At 49.3% G+C, this 18,489-nt stretch overlaps 9 protein-coding genes across 9 annotated transcripts; 6 read left to right on the forward strand and 3 right to left on the reverse strand.

Annotated features, from left to right (window-relative positions):
* Positions 1-824: 824 nt before the first annotated feature.
* Positions 825-3,135, forward strand: AtWU_03134 (putative C6 transcription factor; the record flags this gene model as incomplete). The annotated part of the gene is made up of 6 exons (XM_035498247.1): positions 825-886; positions 949-1,123; positions 1,177-1,232; positions 1,289-1,698; positions 1,755-2,647; positions 2,698-3,135. 6 exons carry the CDS (start codon positions 825-827, stop codon positions 3,133-3,135), a joined length of 2,034 nt encoding a protein of 677 aa, XP_035354140.1.
* Positions 3,136-3,336: 201 nt separating this feature from the next.
* On the reverse strand, positions 3,337-4,890 carry AtWU_03135 (kynureninase 1; the record flags this gene model as incomplete). The annotated part of the gene is made up of 4 exons (XM_035498248.1): positions 3,337-3,752; positions 3,816-4,293; positions 4,346-4,683; positions 4,731-4,890. The coding sequence occupies 4 exons, from the start codon at positions 4,888-4,890 to the stop codon at positions 3,337-3,339; spliced, it is 1,392 nt and encodes a 463-aa protein (XP_035354141.1).
* Positions 4,891-5,357: 467 nt separating this feature from the next.
* Positions 5,358-6,798, forward strand: AtWU_03136 (indoleamine 2,3-dioxygenase; the record flags this gene model as incomplete). The annotated part of the gene is made up of 3 exons (XM_035498249.1): positions 5,358-5,651; positions 5,732-6,352; positions 6,418-6,798. The coding sequence occupies 3 exons, from the start codon at positions 5,358-5,360 to the stop codon at positions 6,796-6,798; spliced, it is 1,296 nt and encodes a 431-aa protein (XP_035354142.1).
* Positions 6,799-8,589: 1,791 nt separating this feature from the next.
* AtWU_03137 (MBL fold metallo-hydrolase) lies at positions 8,590-9,651 on the forward strand (the record flags this gene model as incomplete). Its single annotated transcript, XM_035498250.1, has 1 exon — positions 8,590-9,651. The coding sequence occupies one exon, from the start codon at positions 8,590-8,592 to the stop codon at positions 9,649-9,651; it is 1,062 nt and encodes a 353-aa protein (XP_035354143.1).
* Positions 9,652-10,149: 498 nt separating this feature from the next.
* AtWU_03138 (putative cysteine dioxygenase) lies at positions 10,150-10,915 on the forward strand (the record flags this gene model as incomplete). Its single annotated transcript, XM_035498251.1, has 3 exons — positions 10,150-10,461; positions 10,516-10,774; positions 10,827-10,915. The coding sequence occupies 3 exons, from the start codon at positions 10,150-10,152 to the stop codon at positions 10,913-10,915; spliced, it is 660 nt and encodes a 219-aa protein (XP_035354144.1).
* Positions 10,916-11,558: 643 nt separating this feature from the next.
* Positions 11,559-13,292, forward strand: AtWU_03139 (Zn(II)2Cys6 transcription factor; the record flags this gene model as incomplete). Its single annotated transcript, XM_035498252.1, has 1 exon — positions 11,559-13,292. The coding sequence occupies one exon, from the start codon at positions 11,559-11,561 to the stop codon at positions 13,290-13,292; it is 1,734 nt and encodes a 577-aa protein (XP_035354145.1).
* A 1,117-nt stretch (positions 13,293-14,409) lies between these two features.
* On the reverse strand, positions 14,410-15,304 carry yaf9 (YEATS domain-containing protein YAF9; the record flags this gene model as incomplete). The annotated part of the gene is made up of 3 exons (XM_035498253.1): positions 14,410-15,116; positions 15,182-15,206; positions 15,272-15,304. The coding sequence occupies 3 exons, from the start codon at positions 15,302-15,304 to the stop codon at positions 14,410-14,412; spliced, it is 765 nt and encodes a 254-aa protein (XP_035354146.1).
* A 336-nt stretch (positions 15,305-15,640) lies between these two features.
* On the forward strand, positions 15,641-16,710 carry horA (ubiquinone biosynthesis protein COQ11; the record flags this gene model as incomplete). Its single annotated transcript, XM_035498254.1, has 4 exons — positions 15,641-15,686; positions 15,765-15,819; positions 15,881-16,221; positions 16,289-16,710. The coding sequence occupies 4 exons, from the start codon at positions 15,641-15,643 to the stop codon at positions 16,708-16,710; spliced, it is 864 nt and encodes a 287-aa protein (XP_035354147.1).
* A 630-nt stretch (positions 16,711-17,340) lies between these two features.
* Positions 17,341-18,375, reverse strand: AtWU_03142 (pre-mRNA-splicing factor SYF2; the record flags this gene model as incomplete). Its single annotated transcript, XM_035498255.1, has 3 exons — positions 17,341-17,388; positions 17,439-18,074; positions 18,133-18,375. 3 exons carry the CDS (start codon positions 18,373-18,375, stop codon positions 17,341-17,343), a joined length of 927 nt encoding a protein of 308 aa, XP_035354148.1.
* Positions 18,376-18,489: the final 114 nt, after the last annotated feature.

Below are 18,489 nucleotides of genomic sequence, written 5' to 3' on the forward strand. Positions count from 1 at the left end.
CGTTGTATATAACTTTCTCCAAAGCGTCAAAGCGTTAATATCTGCCTCGTTTTCTCTCGTATATACCCGAGTACCCTGTGTCCCAGCCATCGTCCGCTTGTTTCGGGTGGATAGAGAAACATTAACCAATGATCCGAGGAGAGGCAAGATTGAGGGAGCCTGCAACTGTACACTCGGCTGTGTCTAAAGGTACATGTCACAACATTTAAGGTTGCCAGGCTTAGTAAACGCTTGTAAAATCACTACAATGGCACGATGCGACGCTGCTGGACTTCCTCGGCTCAGCTAGTATACCCTGCTTCAGCACCATAACCATTGTATATTATTTGGCTGCAGTGGCCGCTTCCCCTGGCAAGATTGTCGAATGGGCTACCATCGCCCAGACCTAAAGTATGTACTACTAGTTACCTGAATGAGGTGATGGTTGTCTGTAGATTAGTCATCCATACCTTTCATGGCGCTTTATCCAAATTGGGAAACAAGATACGTTCAAATAGTTGACAATCAGCGGAAGGCCATCCAACATTTGGCTGATAATTCAAACATCACAGTCTCCAAAATGTTCAAGCCATAGTACATATCGCCTACTCTGCGATCTGGATGTCAAGGCTTAGATGGCCTTACGATGAAGATATTAGTCTATGGTAACTGCCACCTGTCAATGAGAATACTTAAGAAGTGGGGATATTGTACCTCTTAGGAGCGTATAAGCGCTCCTGCGTACGGCAGCACAAGGCTTCCACTAGCAGGTGTAACTGACAAAAAAGCCTCAGTATCCCATGATTTATATACATTGCACATTTACGCGAATATAAGGGTGTGACATGGCGTCCACATCTGCTGAGCGGCCGGCTAAGCGAGTGCGGCAAGCTTGTGAACCATGCAGGTGAGACGGAACGTTAGTCCGATCTTGCGCTATATGACGCACTCCTCACTGACTCTTCGCAGACGCAAGAAGGCAAAATGTCCTGGGGAGCAGCCAGTTTGCTCCTTGTGCGCCCGGTTAAATCAGCAATGCGCCTATGCTGGAGAACATAGGAGATCTTCGACAGCTGGGCTTGCCATCCCACGGGAGGGGGCTTCTGTGCCTCCCGCCTCAGAGAACAGGATCTCGGAAATCTTGGTAAGCCAATATATATGACAGGGTCATTGCTGAATTCTGATAAATTCCTACAGGAGGAACGACTGGGAAGCCTTGAGGCTAGAATGGGGCAAGTTCTCGATGCCCTGGGGTAATACATAGCTTCCCTCATGCGATGTCATCCGTGTTCTAACTTGTTCAATCTAGGCAGAACAGCCCCAGACAAGAGCCACGGGAAGCTGCTCCTCGCACTGCTGTAATGAGCAATGCTGTAGCATCCCTTCTGAGCCCAAATATCCCCTTTCCCACTTGGGAAAAGGTGCTCGCAATGGCAGAGCTTTATCTGATATATTGCCACTCGCAGCCCCTTCCACTCTTTCAGAAGGAAGGCTTCCTCGATAGCCTGAGGAGCCGTGACCCAGAGATAGTATATGCGATGTTGGCGCTGAGCATTCGGTTCTCTCAGGACGAGAGTTCGCAGACTGGCGGGTTCACGTCACTTGTTAATGGCTATACGGAAGTAGCCAGGGGCTTGGTTATGAGGAGGGTATCGGAAGGGCCAATAGAGCTCTCAACTCTTCAGAGCCTTTGCCTCTTGAGTTTGGTGGATTTTGCCAGTAATACGACCACTGACACGTCAGAATGATAGCCTTGCTGACCTGATCACTCTTAGATGGAAACACACACCGTTCGAGCATCCATTGCAGTTTGGCAATGAACCTGGCACAATGTGCCAACCTTGGCCTAGAGTCTGGCTTAGTACAATCCCCAGCTGCACGTGAAGAGCGCAGGCGCTGCTTCTGGAGTATTTGTCTCTTGAAGCGTCTTCACGGAGTTGATTTCGACAATCTAGATTTTCCCGATGGCTGCTTTCCCCAGTTCCCAGAAAGTCCTAGCCGGCCGCCTCCAACGATTTCATCAAGCAATGGGGCGAATGAAACACGGTCATCAGGCATGCAGGATCAGGGTATTTTAGCATACGTGATCATGCTCAGCGAAATATTTGCGAAAACAGCAAAATATGTCAGACGCCATGGGAAGCCTAGCAACGTACCCCCGTGGTCTTCACAATCAGAGTATTCGAGAATATTGACTGCTCTTATGGAGCGGGAAACGCAGATGCCATACAGTCACAGGTTCAAGCCAGCGAACTTGAGTGAAAGAACACTTGAGGATCTACAAGAAAGGAGGGATTACTGGGGACCATGGTTACTGAATCAGTTCCTATATCATACGATTCTGTGTCTACTAAATCACCCGCTATTGCTCTCTCTCAGCCTCAGAAATTTCCGGAGTACGATTCCCGAGATTTTCTTGCAGCACAGCTCGGACTTGATTTCGTCGCACACGACATGGATAATTCATTTTATCGACTACTTCGAAGAAAGATCTTTCGTTGTCTCGGATCCTTTCTTGGGCTATAGTGCTGCTGTGGTAGCAACCATTGAATTGCAGCTTAGCTTCACGGAAAACACTAGCATTCGCGAAGAGAAACGCAACAGGTTTTACAAATGTGTTAGTTTCGTGCAGACTCTAGGACGCAAGTGGCCACATATGGCACGTTTGGTAAGGGAATATCTTTCCATACTCACTTTTATCTGCTGACTTTCAGACAGGCGGACAGATTGCAGAGCTTGGAAGATGCTGTGTCAGCATCCTATGAACTTGAGTCTGGCGCTCAGAATAAGTACTTACTCATAGATCTCTCGCGCTTCTGGGAGATCCTCGAGTATTCTTCCAATAGTGATGCAGAGTCAGCCCGTCGCATGTTTGGGGACTCACTCTATTCTGAAGCTCCCACACCTGGAGCCGAAGTGTCGCAGACGTCCCCTTTACCGGAGCCTTTTCGTTTGCATACACAACAATCTCTACCACAGTCGCCAACATCTCAATTCAACATTCAGACCCCCATCATCACGGCCGATGCACAGTATCCTATGGGTGTCGGCTCGCCTACTTACGATGAATACTCAATATTAGCCACGAACTTCTTTTCGCAAGCCCAGGACTTTCTGCGAAGTGGTGATCCGAGAAACGGATTCGGAAACTTATGACTTCGACAGTATGAGTCTCTCATAAAGTCCCTACATATATTATTTGCTTCTGCACAGTGACTGTGGACCATTCCTCAGAGGGATCCCCAAGCTCTCACACTAAGAATAAAATATGTTGGTATCTATCTCTAAAACTATCCATCAATGAGCGCACTATCAAAATCGAACTCAGTCCTGCACAAGCGATCTAGTGAACCCCCGTCACTGTTGTAGTGCACCCTTGAAGATATTCACAAATGTCCAAACCTCGCTGAAGCTGTTGTACAAAGGAACCGGAGCAACACGCACGACACCCGGCTCCCGCTTATCGCAGACTATTCCTGCTTCCTGCAACTTCTGCGCAACATTCTGCAACAGGCCAGGCTTGAGGAGCAGACTCAGTTGTGCGCCTCTCGCATCGGGGTCTGTGGGCGTGATAATGCTGAACGGCCTGGATTCCTCTTCAGTATCCTTAAGCAAAAGGAACTCAAGGTATGCTGTTAGCATCTTTGATTTCTTGCGAAGATCTGCCATTGATGTTTCATCAAACACCGATAGGGCGGCACAAAGACACGCAAGGTCGATAGCCGAAGGATTCGATATCTGAAACCCTCCAGCGCCAGGAATGGGCTTGAACTCTGGATATCAATCGAATCAGCTTACTAGCCCACGGAGTTGTCTATAGCAAAGTGCACACATACTGTTATCCATCTTGAATCTGACCGATCGATCACCACCATACCATCCGGTTAGACGGTGACGGAACTTGGGTGCATCCTCTCCCGCGCTGTAATCGACTTCTCCGTGTTGTTCATGCACGAAAAGGCCTCCCATTGCCCCAGGACCGGCATTTCCGTACTTATACGTGCACCATGCTGCAAAATCAACGTTCCAATCATGCAGGTTTAGCTCAACATTAGCAAAGGCATGGGCCAGATCCCAGCCAACCACCATGTTTCGTGAATGAGCATATTTAGTAATTTTCTGAATGTCGAACAGTTGTCCAGTATAATATTGGATACCAGGAAGGAGAATCATAGCAGCCTCATCGGCATGCTTGTCGATATAAGAGAAAATCTTCTGGGTGGAAATCTCGTACTCGCCTTCGTCTGGGCCGATGAGCACCATAGACTCCTTAGGATCTAGGTCGTGCCAGGCAATATGAGATTCGATAGCATACTATATTGAAGTCAGTGCCGTGATAGCAGAAGGCAGCCTCTTTCGAACATACGTGATCACTTGGGAAAGCCTTCCAGTCCATCAAGATCTTGTGCTTGGTTTGCGTCGGCTTGTAGAAACTAGCCAGCAGAAGATGAAGGTTCGTTGTAAGTGTTCCCATCGCTGCGACTTCTTCTGGCTTTGCTCCCACAATCTTGCTCATTGATTCAGCTGCTTGCTCTGAGAGCAGCTGCCATTGCTTCAAGGGTGAGCCCTCAAGATCAGTGAAGTGGCCGCCAACTCCGATAGATGACCAAGTGTCCAACTGTGCTTCTAAGTACTTTGCTGTGGCCTTGGGTTGAATGCCAAGTGAGTTACCGCAGAAGTAAATGCATGACTCGGGCGAAAGGCCTGTGACAATCAGTGACGAGATCTACAGCTGTCAGGATGGTACTAACCAGGCTTTGCTAGCTTTTTGGAAGCAATGTTTGCTTTCGATGGGACGATGAACTTCTCCCGGAACGCAGCAAGGCTATCAGAAGAGTCTAGAGATGCTGCATATTCCTTTGTCGCTGCTTCGGCGGGGAATGCCAGGCTGACGCCATTCGACTTCGACATTGTGGATTTGGATGGTAATTGAACAGGATATCGAAATATAACGAGAAGGAATGTATGAACACCAGAAACCAGCCGCTGACAGTCACCAATTAACATTTATATATGGACTGGCGTGTGACACAAGGCACTTCCGTTTGTCCCTCCCACCGGATCCGGATACCGTTCCGCTTCCGCCTCACCATCCGTGTTGCCGGAAGAGCGATAACACAGCATCCACTTTAGAAACACGGGTGGTTGCTAAGTTTCCGCTAACCTACTGCCTTTCTGCTCTAGAATGGTCGTTGTGGAACGGAGAACAACCTGTCTTTGCTCATTCAGATGCCCCTGTTTGGATCCCTGTGGATCCGGCTTTCTTCCGTCCCTCCTTGGGAATACGATATAAACACTTGAATCTACTCTTACCTGCATAATGAACTATTCCACAAAGTCTTGTATATCAAGCTATATATTCATTTGCACATCTTAACATGCTTTACACACCCGAAATTTCGCTTGTTGAGTACGGTGTCTCCCTCCAGAACGGGTTCCTCCCGGAAGTTCCTCCCTTACGAAGATTGGAAGACCCTTACTATTCTCCATGGGAGGACATCGCTCAAGACTTGCCTGAGCTCATTCGGTCAGGTACTATCAGGAGGTCCGTAGATGACCTGGGTATACTCTCTACGAAGAAGTTGCGGGGAGAACCTGAGTGGCGGAGAGCATATGTTGTGCTTGCTTACCTTACACACGCCTACATCTGGGGTGGTGACAAGCCGAAAGATGTACTACTCCCCTTATCTCAATACTACCTTTCTTGTCTATCACTACATATCCCGTGCCTTCGCTGACACTGACTATACAGGTGCTACCCCCCTGCATCTCACGCCCATTCATCGAAGTATCGAACCACTTAGAGCTACCACCATGTGCCACTTATGCTGCCCTCAATCTTTGGAACTTTTCGGTACCCTCCGCTGATACGGATGTTACGGATCCGGACAACCTATCAGTGGTGACCTCGTTTACTGGCACCAAGGACGAAGAATGGTTTTTCGTTCTCTCTGTCGCTATCGAGGCCAAGGGAGCGCAGCTCATCGAGATAATGCTGGACGCCATGCATGGAGCCACTGTCGATGATAACCAGCGTGTTGTTTCTCGTCTCGAGCAACTGAACTATGGTCTGAAGGAACTTGGTGACCTCTTGGAACGCATGTATGAAAATTGTGCGCCACCCGTCTTTTACCATCAACTACGCCCATACTTGGCCGGCAGTAAGAACATGACATCGGCTGGGTTACCAAATGGTGTATTCTACGATATTGGAGAAGGCCGAGGCGAGTGGCACCAATACAGTGGTGGTAGCAATGCCCAGAGTTCTTTGATCCAAGCCTTCGACATTTTCTTGGGCGTGGAGCATTCAGCCACCGGAGAGACCAAGCCTCACGGCAAGATCAATCCTCAAGTCATGACTGGTTTTATGCAGGTAAGAGTTGATCTCTAAGGAATTATCTAGACCAAGCAATGTCGATACTGACTGTATATTCCCAGAACATGCGAAACTACATGCCAGGCCCTCACCGACGCTTCTTGGAAATGATGCTCCGCACGTCCAATGTGAGATCCTATGTTTTGAGCCACAAGCCAGGATCTGCTCTGAGGGATGCATACAATATGGCGGTTATGTCACTTGGGGGATTCCGCGATAAGCATGTGCGGATGGTGACTCGATACATCATCATGGCTGCAAGGACTCCGCCGCCGAACCAAGTATCTTCGAGGACAAACCTGGCCACGACAACGTCGACATTAGTGGATAATTCTCATGAGAAACTCAATGCCGGCGTCAGGGGAACAGGCGGGACAGATCTGATACCGTTTCTTAAACAGACCAGGGACACGACGAAGGCTACAGCCAGCTACACCGACTAAACCGCAGCGATGCAATTGAACTTTTTGGCTATGCGACTTTTGATACCACATAAGCAAATCGTTTCATGAATTTCATAACCCCTCACGACTACCGACTTATGAATGATTGCTAGACGATTTTCTTGCTGCACAATTACTTCATAGGACATGTTCAGGACAGGCAGTCTGCGGGGACGGGAGCGGAGGCGGATACGGATGGCGGGAAAGCTGGACTTTCGATGATATCCGAGGGGATCCGCAGGAACTGAGTCTTATCGCGTGTCATCTATCTGACTCCACTTACATCATGATAGAAGCACACTTGAATCATTTATTCTGTGTTTATCGGGACCCGTAGTGGTTGGAGACCCATTAATATAGTGATAAATAGCAGAACAATCATTTAAAATCATCAATGCATTTCCTCTATTGCGGATATTGGCCATGCAGCCATTGTTCCCACCTTATCGGCAAGCAGGAGTACCGTTACACAGAAGCAAGCAGAGCTGTAAGAAGGGGCCAACCAGGCCAAGCGATCTTCCAGCTCTCCTTGACACTGATACCCACTGGTCTCCTTCGAGAATGGCGCTAGAACCTCCCCTGTAGTCGTCCACAAGAGGACACTGTTGTATCAGTAACTCCCACATGCAGCACCTACAATACGTAACGAGCTTCTCACATCCCAACTCAACAAGTGAGCTTGTCAATTATGCTTGACATCCGCAGAATACCGCCAATTGAAAGTCCCGGAAGAATGAAGTTACTGTTTCCTATACTAAGTAGGAAAAGACAAATAAACACCGATTCGGCGACCAACAAAGCCCTACCGTAGCATATCGAAACCATGATACACCTCTCAAATCAAGCACCAACCAGCCCTCTCCCAATATATCAGATGAACGAGACATCTGACCAAGAACCTCCCCTTTACTCTCCTGCTAGTAACCCAACTAGGAACCTATGCGGTCATTGTTCTCGTGACCGTCCTTCTCTCCCATAGCACTAACTTGTCCTTTCCCACGGGCAACCCCTTGCCCTCCCATATCAGCAACTTGGCTACCAGATAGAACACAGCCAGCCAGCCTATCAGCCCATCCAATCAACACCTAACAAACCAAATTCGACCGGGCAAAATCCCCGACCTGTGATCTGTTATCCAAGTCTCACATTCCGACCAGGCAGGTCTCAACCAAGACAAAATCAAGGGGTGTGCCGCGAAAAAGGGTATCGGCGATTGAAGCTTATCCGTTCGGCGACCGGCTTATCACACCATCAACGCCATTATGGCGATGCACACCGCAATTCTCGGCCAGTGAGATATGTTGTCGCAGATCTGAGGAATTTCAAGTACTCCTGAGTGCCCAGGAAGGTGGTCTGGGGCGGTGATACGTATATCTGGTGGTCATGGCGTTCGATGGGCTTGTGGCTGCTTCTTTATAGGTAGTTTTCTAGTTGTTCTTTTCTGGGTGCAGTGGCGGATAAGATAAGGAAGATGGATATATTAATACCGAATTTGGACAGGAACCCGGGGACCTTGAAAAGCCTTCAGGTCGGCGAGGTAGGGGATCGGGGATCGGGATTGAGATGGCAATTGTATAGAGTCATAGTATTAGCATCTCGCCCGAGAAGAGAAATGGATATATGTAAGAAGTTTCTACGTATAAAAAGAGAAAATATTCTAGAAAGAAACCGACGTACACATCGAGTCATTCATTGTATGAAATCAAAAAAAGCGGCACGAACGAAGTATATACATCACTATCGCAACATCTACACAAGAAAACTGAGATAAGGCACCAGCATCTCCATACGATGGAACCAATCATCCATCCCATATTCGAGAGACAAACCTCAACATGGCAATACATCGTAGCCTGTCCCGAGACACACGAAGCCGTGATCATCGACCCAGTCCTCGACTTCGATCCATCCCAGCTCACCGTGACTACAACCTCAGCCGACGAACTTCTTGACCTTGCAGCCTCCAAGGGCTATCACATCACTCGAATCCTCGAGACACACGCTCACGCCGACCATCTCACCGCAGCCCACTACATCCAGACCAAGCTCCATCATCAACAGCGCTCATCACTCTCCTCCTCGTCATCAACAGAATCAAGCCCCAAAGTCCCCATCTGCACCGGCCACCGCATCCGCCAAGTCCAAGCCACATTCGCACAACGATACAACATCCCGTCCAACGACCTAGACACCGCATTCGACCACCTCTTCCAAGATGACGAGACCTTCCAGATCGGACGCATCACCGCCCAAGTCCTCCATCTACCCGGCCACACGCCCGATCACAGTGGGTACATGATAGGCAGCAATGTATTCACGGGCGACTCGATCTTCAACCCGGACGTGGGCAGTGCGCGGTGTGATTTCCCGCATGGAGATGCCCGCGCCTTGTATCAGACTATGCGGAAGCTGTTGGCGCTACCGGAGCATGTTAAGCTGTATACGGGGCATGATTATCCGCCTGCTGATTCTACGACTAATCGGGCGCCTAAGGCTTTTGTGACGGTCAAGGATCAGAAAGAGGGGAATAAGCATGTGAAGGAGGGGACTGCGGAAGAGGAATTTGTGAAATGGAGAAAGGAGAGGGATGCTGCGTTGGGTGAACCTCGTCTCTTGCATCCTTCGTTGCAGGTTAATGTTCGGGGTGGGAGATTGCTTTGGGGTGATACGGGGAATCGGCGGAGGGCTTTTCTTTGGATGCCTGTGAAAGTTCCCGAGGTTATGGGGAGTGGTACTGGTAGGCGAGGTGTATCTACGATGTCTATGTCGTCGGCTAGGATCGGGGGTAGTGGTTTGCGGGCTGTTCTGGGGGTTGTTGATAGGTTGAGGATGGTTATGCGCAGGTTTGTATAGATTAGTTGTGTATAGTATCATGGTATTAATTAAATTAGATTGGGCATTCTTTGTGACAGAAGGATCGAAACCTCCACGTAATGATATGCGCGGTCAAGTGGCCTAGAACTTGGTTATCGTCGTCATGAGCCTTTTCAGGAAGATCCTGAGCTGGACATTTGTCTGTCGCACGCGGTGTGTAGATCGGATTCCGGGGGTTGTTCAAGGGGTTACTGAATGCTTGCTCTGTGATTAATGGGAGCTTTTTATTGGCTGATGGTTGTTCGGGGCGCTTTCATTGGATGATTCGCAATCGCCGATAGGTGTCTCCCCGGTCGCCGATTGAACTTGTCGGCCATCCAAAAGCTGTGTGTTGAACAAAGTACGGAGCTGGGACTTTATCTAAAGCTACCAATATCACAATTCCATTCAGGTATAAAGGAACAACGGGAAGACCATGTTCCACTTCTAATAGGTACCAAACTTTCAACTTTCAACTTTAACATCTTGGTGACAATAATGGCTTCTACAATGCTTGCAACTTTCCCTGGCTCTGCTGCCAGCTATACTACCTCCCACCTGAACAAGGACTCGGCTCCGTTATTGGTCGAAGAGGACAACTATACGTTTGAGCAGCTTGTACATGATCTAAGAGGCTACCTGGGTAGCTCTCGCGGCATTGATGGAGAAAATGTTGACCACAAGGTTCTGATTGCCTTCATGTCTAAATACACTTCCAACCCTAAAGACTGGTCGCGGTTCGCACGCAACGACGTGAGCAAGAACTATACTCGCAACTTGGTGGAGGATATCAATGGCCGTGCCAACCTGGTCAGTCATAAGTTTGGAGATTGTTATGGTCCCTGACGACTAACACGCCAACAGTTGGTTCTGGTCTGGAACCCTCAAAAAGGCTCGCCCATCCATGATCACGCCGATGCGCACTGCATCATGAAGATTCTTGGGGGAGAACTGAATGAAGTGATATACGACACGCCAGATCCCGAACGAGGCCATGATGCCCCTTTGACGGTCAAGCAAGAGACAACGTACAGGACCGACGAAGTTGCGTATATCTGTGACCAGATCGGACTGCATAGGGTCATGAACCCACAGAAAGATCAAGTTGCTGTTTCTTTGCACTGTGAGTTGGCCTCGATCCTAAGGAAAGTTATAGTTGTCTGACGCGTCTTCAGTGTATACGCCGCCTAATGCTGCGGACTTCGGGTACAACATCTATGATCGCGACACTGGACGGAGCAGCCATGTTTATCAGGCATCTTAATCGAGTAGAAGGGAATTTGGACAAGGACAGACGAGTGCAGGACACTCGCTATGATTCATGACTAGCGTTGATTAACCTGTATGCATTTAGACTGGGATTTGGCGGACCTGGAATTTGAGATCCCAGAGACTGTTACTGTTGGCATAATTGTATCACAGCGATCTGGATCAGTCTGAGGCGAATAAGCCATGCATAGTAATACCCAGTTCAGTGTCTTTCTAGAAGGACTGCCACTCTTCGAGGTAGTTGATGCAGATTGGATAGTAAAGATATTTTTCCATAGAAGGTAGTCTGAATTTGCATTCCAGATGCGCTCACGTAAGAATAAAGTATACTTCTAAGTGATAAAGTGAAATTGATGGGCTTCGTAATGATATGAAGTGGCGACAGTTACTTGCTTCTTTACTCCAATTGTGTATGAAAATAGCTTAGTCATGTGAGCTTATGAGCCTGCATTTACCCGAGTAGGCATGGACCATAAAGTGTGCATTTCCATGACTGTATCTGCTTCGACGCCAGCTGGATTCTTCTGTCTCATCACCCCCGGAACAGTCGTTTGTTTGTCTTCATAATATGCTACTACTACTCATACTCTTTAAATTTATGTCAGGATGAACGAGAGCGTCCAACCAGAGTACTGAACATGACTCGTCCGTCACCGCTGGCCTGTACGGAATGTCGCAAGCAGCATCTGAAATGCGACGCCCAAACCCCCACCTGCTCTCGCTGCTTACAGAACCGACTAAAGTGTAACTATCTTCCTTCTAGACGTGGAGGGAGACGGAAAACCCGTGAAGCACTCCGGCAGCATCACGATGCATCTTCCGCAGACCTGCTCTTGTCACCTCACCCTACCGATATGAGTGGGCGTGATGCTTCTTCGACTGTTTCTGGTCAGCAGAACCAGCGCATCAGCCCAGTCGTGGAAGGCCAAGTCCAAGACGCTGCAGATTCTGATGCTCGACTAGTCCGCCTGTATTATGAAAACTTTCACTCCGCGCATCCAATCCTGGTTCCCGCGCCCTTGTATGAAGAACGAAAGTACCCAGCGTACCTGCATGAAGTCGTCACACTCATAGGTGGCCATTTCTTGTCTACTGGCTCCCTCCCTGATATGGCCAGTGTGCAACTAGGCGCTGATGGAGAAAGGACGCCATGCAAGGTTCAGGCACTTTTGCTTTATTCGATACTTTCATGCGCTCGTGGCGAGTGCTCGCAAGCTCACACATCCTTTTCCCAAGCTGTCGACATTGCATTGGAACTAGGAATGTACAGACAAGAATTTGCGTCCACGTCTTCCAATGCCGTGGAAGCTGAGAGCCTGCGCCGGACTTGGTGGGAGCTTTTTATCGTCGATGTCTACATGGCAGCTTTGCAGAAGAGAGTGGTCTTGCGATGCAGCGGTGTTCCTTACGACGTTGCTTTGCCTTGCGAGGAGTCCGTATATGCCAATTACACCAACATACCATCGCCTCCCACTCTTGCTGGGTTCAACAAACGCATCTTCGCTGATGAAGAAACAAGCTACTCATCCTTCAGCTACCGCATCGAAGCGGTATGCATCCTGGCACGGGTATTGGTCTTGAATAGCCTGCCAGAAACACACCGGGATCACTTACAAGCTGTGGAAAATGCGCTTGTCAGCTGGACAAATCACCTTCCACCAAACAAAGTCGACATCGTGGATACGTACGGCAGCGTCGATGAAATACTTTTCCAGGCACACACTACTATTCACTTTGCTGCAATGCTCCTGCATCTTCCAAGAAGCAGTCTTCGGCCCGTCTGTCCAGAAACAGAGTGCCCGATTTGTCCAGTGATTCCATCTCGGCTTTCGCCATCCTTCACCCGACATGTTCATGATATCAAAGCTACGGAGGCATCCAAACAACTCTCCAATCTTCTCTCAGTCCGCCCCAGCGTGCAGAGATACAGTCCATTTGTCGTGTTCAGCTTAGTACTCTGTGGAATGGTTCAGCTTGCCACAAGCCGTATCCACTCCTCAGAATGCTCGGATCATCACTGTAACCGGATAATCTTGGTTCTAGGCTGTCTAAAGACACTGAAACAGAAGTGGCCCATCGCAAATCGAGCTCACTACTTCCTCCGGAGCGTAGCAGCAGAAACATTTACGGCCTGGATTGAGTCTCGATATCCACAAACCAGCAACGCTGTGCCTCTAGCCTCAAGAAATGGTCCCAGCTTTCCACCTGAAAATAATGCTTGGCTCTCTGTTGTTAGCAGCAATGACACATCCAGGCCTGTGGAGACTGACGCACAAGGCATATTCTCGCCGGGGCTGTTATCCGCGTACATTGACCCAACCTGCAGCGAGCCGCTGCTTCTAGGTCCTATGCCTGACCTTGACTTCACATGATTTTCCTCAGTGGGATGACCGATCAGAGTCTGATTACCCATGAATGTGCAATCTCCCGAGGATCTCCAAATTTTGCTGGAGGAGCGCTACTACCTTCTTCGCTGCATTGTTATGGTCCACGCCACTACTACTCCGGGTGTCGCTGCGATGCACATTCTGCAGACTTTGCAGCACTGGAATCATCATCCTGCCTGTAACTGCTCACGGCTAATTCTATGGACTCGAGCTTGCTCTCAAATACGCCTTGTAGGCCTTCCTTTCGGTCTCCTCAAACTTGGCAATGCGAAGCCGTCCTTACAGCTACGCTTGCCTCAGCTAGTAGGCTCACTGCAGTTCAACAAAAAGGGCGGGTATGGCTTTCTCGTGAGCCATTGAATCGCACCCCTATCTTGATATGATTCAGTTGACCTTGGCTTGAGTGAATAGGGTTCAATGTCGTCCCTATTTCCTGTTATTGACGCTGAAGAGTGATTTTTGATGGACCCACCAGAAGTCGGTACTTGTTAATTGAGGCGGCGTCTCCAATGCATTGTGCTTTACATCCGATGATATTTGGGGTGGCTGTTAGACGGGTCAAACAGGACCAGACCGTGTGGACAGCTGTGGCTCATATGCAGTGAAAGTACATAATGAACTTCAAAGTAGCTAGAAGATACGGGTCTCAATGAAGCACGTGAAGATATCGAAGATTTAAGAAGCATGATTATTTTCGCTTTGAATTTGTATGTGTTGCTCCTAGGGCTGACTATGTGTGCGTCAAATGTATCATGACAGTAGTGAACCGGAAATGTTCACTGTAGGCTTCCAAATCGTGTAGATCTTACGCCCTTGCAATTCCGTCAAAAAGGCAATGATCTGGAAGTAGCTCTACAGCGAGGGCTCAGCATACCAGGGCTATGAGCCCTTTGTAGTTCCCATAGGCTACTGATGATGTGCCTTATCCCACCCTAGAAAGGGAGTACTTCGGGGAACCCTGGTTTATCAATGCCAGTAGGAAGATCCCATATCTCGCCGGACAATAAGGATGCCAGCCGGTCAACCGAAGCGTATCAACACGCGAGTAAAGCACGTCTCAGAACGTGTTATCCAAACATCCACATCCCAATGTTCTCAGCACTTAACGCTTCTTCGTAGTAGCCGGAACGCCCTCACTCGCACGCAGCTCCGCCAACTTCTTCTCCCGCTCAATCAACCGTTCCCTTTCCTCTTTGATCATCCGTTCAACCGTCTTATTCGCCTCCCCCAACCGATCCATTTCACTACTCTCCGTCGTCCGACTATACGGATTCTCCGCGGACGAGTTCGCCGGAATCTCAGCCGTTCTTACTCCCTTCTGCTGCTGCTGCGACTGCTTGGTATTCTTGCCACTCTTCCCCTTCTGCGGCTGCCCTGCTGCCCCGGCGCCACCCGTCAAGAGCTCATAAAACTGCTCTACGGGTTCATTGAACACCACCTCCTCGTAGTTCTGGCTGATCACCAGCTCGCGGCGCTCTTTCTTCGCTTCCGCGTCTGGCCCGTACGGATGCAACTTCAAGCTATGCCATAGGGTCTGTGGCTTCTCGGTTGACTCCGGAACAAAGTATAATTTGATCTGGATCTCGAATTCACCCCATCCGGTCTCGGTCACTTCGAAGGGGGCCTGTTCGATCGTTCGCACGTTCTGGGCGTAAGTCTCGTGGAGCTTGAATTGTACTTTCTTGAGCCAGTAGGAGATGTCTTCGTCGTTGACGCCTTTCACGAATACGCGCCACTGGTGCGTGTGGTCTGCTGGGACGTGGGGAGGTTTCTTGGCTGGGTCGAAGGGTTGGGCTTCACTGCCAAAGACTGTCATGGCTTGTCAGGATGGGCTTGACTTGAGAGCTGGAAGATAATTGGCAATAGAGGCATACCGAATGGCCGGAAGACAGAGACGCCCTGTATAGTCGTGATAGGTTAGTAGGTCGGCCAGGTTTTGTATGATCTGGGAGGGATGGACTCACTCTGACGCGCTTGGTTCCTGTCGCTGATGGCATGCTGCAAGACTGACAATATAAGAGATTTGAGATGAGCAGGACGTATGCGGATACCGGGCGAGAAAAGAATATATCGATAGTTAAGAGAGGGGTGTGTAGTTACAGTGTCGCTCTTGTCGCGATCCAGGCCGCGGAATCTCTGCAGTTGCACGTGACGGAGGCGGGTGATACGATAAGGAATCCGGCGGAAGCTGAGCTGCGGCGGGCGGTCGTTGCTTCCTCCGGGTTCGAGCTCCGGCGATTTGGAATTCACGAAAATGTTTCGTTGACTTCAGTATCTGGATTCTCACAAAATCAAAATACATTCATTTCGAGTTTAATTGATTTTACCCTACAATGGCAGCAAAAAGGGTGGTTGTCGCCGGTGGAAACGGCTTCTTGGGTATGTGATGCAGGCAGTCTATGTACCTACCAGCTGGACGCTTGAGCATTCAGTGCTAACAGCTTGTTTCCTGGACAGGTTCGAGGATTTGCAAATCTGCTGTCGCTAGAGGATGGGAGGTTACGTCGCTCAGGTACGATCGCTATTGATCTTGATATCTTATAGAATTCATCTAAATCATACACTGGTATTAGTCGCTCCGGGGAACCGCGATGGGATACCGTCACCGGTTCTCTCAGTCGTCCAAGCTGGGCCAGCTCAGTCGAATGGGCTAAGGCAGATATGCTTAAGCCGGAAACCTACAAGCCCTTTCTGAATGGTGCGAACGCCGTCGTCCATAGTATGGGAATCCTCCTGGAGGCGGACTACAAAGGGGTGGTGCAAGGACGAGAACCAATCCTTAGCGGATTGCAAAAGGCTTTTGCGGCGTCAAAACCAGGCAGTCAGGATCCGTTGCAAAGGCGGGAGGGAGAGCCTCTTCAAGTGAAAGAGCGCAATGGGCAGTTTACATATGAGCTCATGAATCGCGATTCTGGTTCGTGCGATCGCAGGTTATGTTGGGATGGATTGATTGCTAACATCTTGATTACCGTCCATTTTAGCGGTCGCATTGGCGCAAGAAACCCTTAACGAACATGTCCCGACTTTCCTTTACATCTCTGCTGCTTCAGGCGCGCCAGTTCTCCCCAGTCGATATATCACAACGAAGAGAGAGGCGGAATCCATCATCGCAGCGAAGTTACCGGAGCTGCGGAGTGTCTTTGTGCGAGCCCCGTTTATGTACGATGAAAGCAGGAAGTTCACACTCCCCATTGCTCTTGGTGGCTTCGTCGGTTCTCAGGTCAATGCGCTTTTGGGCAACAGACTGGACTTCCTGGGCTCTATGGTCACGAAACCCTTCCAGGTGGATACTGTGGGTGAGGCTGTAATGGAAGCCCTGGATGACGAATCTGTCCGAGGTGCCTTGGGAGTAGAGAAGATAGAAGCGCTAGCTACGAAAGCGTGGAGGAAGAGCATGCTATAAGGGAGGAGCACAAGGACAAGAAATTGATTGCCAAACTAACATGTCAGACTGGCTGCTTGGCGCCTGGAGTGAGAATATTTCCAAGGTGAGCAAGGCGAAGACCTATCTACCGACCAGGCCCATGGAAGGCCTGTGAATTTAGGTCAAATTCCCGGCCGAGCGCACGTCATCGTCTGATTCCGCTCTGAGATAACGACATCAGCAAAATGGCTTTGTGACCAGGCCATGTCGAGCTGTCCAGGAAATCTATCTGGAAGCTGCCATAGTGTACACTACATCATGTATCATAAATGAGGCTATAACCGAACATGCCTAATCCGTGTTTCAAGGGACCACCCGTCATTAGAACCGTCAAGTGACATGGTATCTCGGTCAAGATGATGGTGTGACTGAGATATGTGCGGCTCGTATGTGCTATAACTGGATGCCAACTTCGTCAAGCAGGGTGGAGGACCCTGCAAGGGGAATTCGTCGGCGACCTTCTTTGCATTTGTCCAGTATAGTCCGGAACGAGGTGCAGAGAAACGAAATTTGACGAAACGCACACATCAAGTTGCTGTCATGCAGGTTTTTTTGCAAGGCTACTGTACGTTTGAACTGTCCTGCAGATTCAAATTTTCTTGGCGTAAATCAGATCATCGTACCACGCTCGAAGCTGTCGCGAATTTCCGTAGTGTACTGGAAGGCATTAGCTAGGGCTTTTGACAATTAACAAAGTAAGAACGCACCTTGTTATAGAATCTCGACAATTTTTGGTTGAACTGCTTGTTCTTTTCGTTGATGTAAGTGACGTCGCCGTCGTCGTCTCCGCGGCGGTCCCTCCGCTTCTTAAGTCGGACTTCCTCAGCTTTCCGAAGGTTATCCACAAGCTTGTCAACAGCAGCTCTGTCGGGCTTGTTCTCCGTAAAGCCAACACTGTCAGCAGTAGAGTAGAAAGAGCCATTCTTATCGACGGCGATCATTTCACCGTCGTTGGTCTCAACGATCTCGAGATCGCCATTGGCAGCAGCTTTTTCAATCGCTGCCATCTTCTCCCTCTCGTAGGTTTCGAGATCAGGCTGTACTTCCCGCAGCTGTCTCTTGTACACCTTTTTCGCATCTTGGGTGTAGTCCTGGAATGCGACATTGTCCCGATGACGCTGCTTCTTTTCCATGCGCTTATCCCATTTTTCGGACTCATCGACAGTCCAGTCCCATGCACGCTTGCGTTCAAAATCCTCACCAGCGGCTTCGGTGTCAGCCTTGAGAAGGTTATGCGATGCGAAAGCATGTTTGCGAGAGAGCGAAGAAAGCAGCGACGGATCGGTTGCGAGACGCTGTGTTTCGGCAGCCGTTTCTTTCAAATTCCGCTCAGTAGCAGTTTTCTAAAATGAAGTCAGTACGAACATAGCGTACAGTGGCCCTTCGCTACCATGAACTTACTGCGCGAGCTTGGAGAGCCTTGAATCTTTCTTGTCTTTGGCGCGCTCTTGAGGCAGCATCATCGTCTTTTTTGTCGGTGCTGGCGTCATTTACGCTAGCCTCTCCTCCTGATTCCCCCTGTGTCTTCTCTTTTGAAGGTGATGTAGGTTCCTTGCGATCATCGCCGGCTTGGACATTCTCTGCGGATTGCTTGGGCATTTCCTTGGCGCCAGAAGGGCTGGCCGCAGACTGCTCGGCGGGCATGCTGCAAATGGAAAGGAGTGTGTAAGGCTCCAAGAAATCCCTTCTGAGGTAAGTTCGTAAAAAAAAAAAGTCGGGTGTTAGAAACCTCGAGTTTAATGGTGATGTGAGAAGCAA

The sequence above is a fragment of the Aspergillus tubingensis genome (assembly GCF_013340325.1).
Source record: "Aspergillus tubingensis WU-2223L DNA, scaffold_4, whole genome shotgun sequence".
NCBI classification, from domain to species: domain Eukaryota; kingdom Fungi; phylum Ascomycota; class Eurotiomycetes; order Eurotiales; family Aspergillaceae; genus Aspergillus; species Aspergillus tubingensis.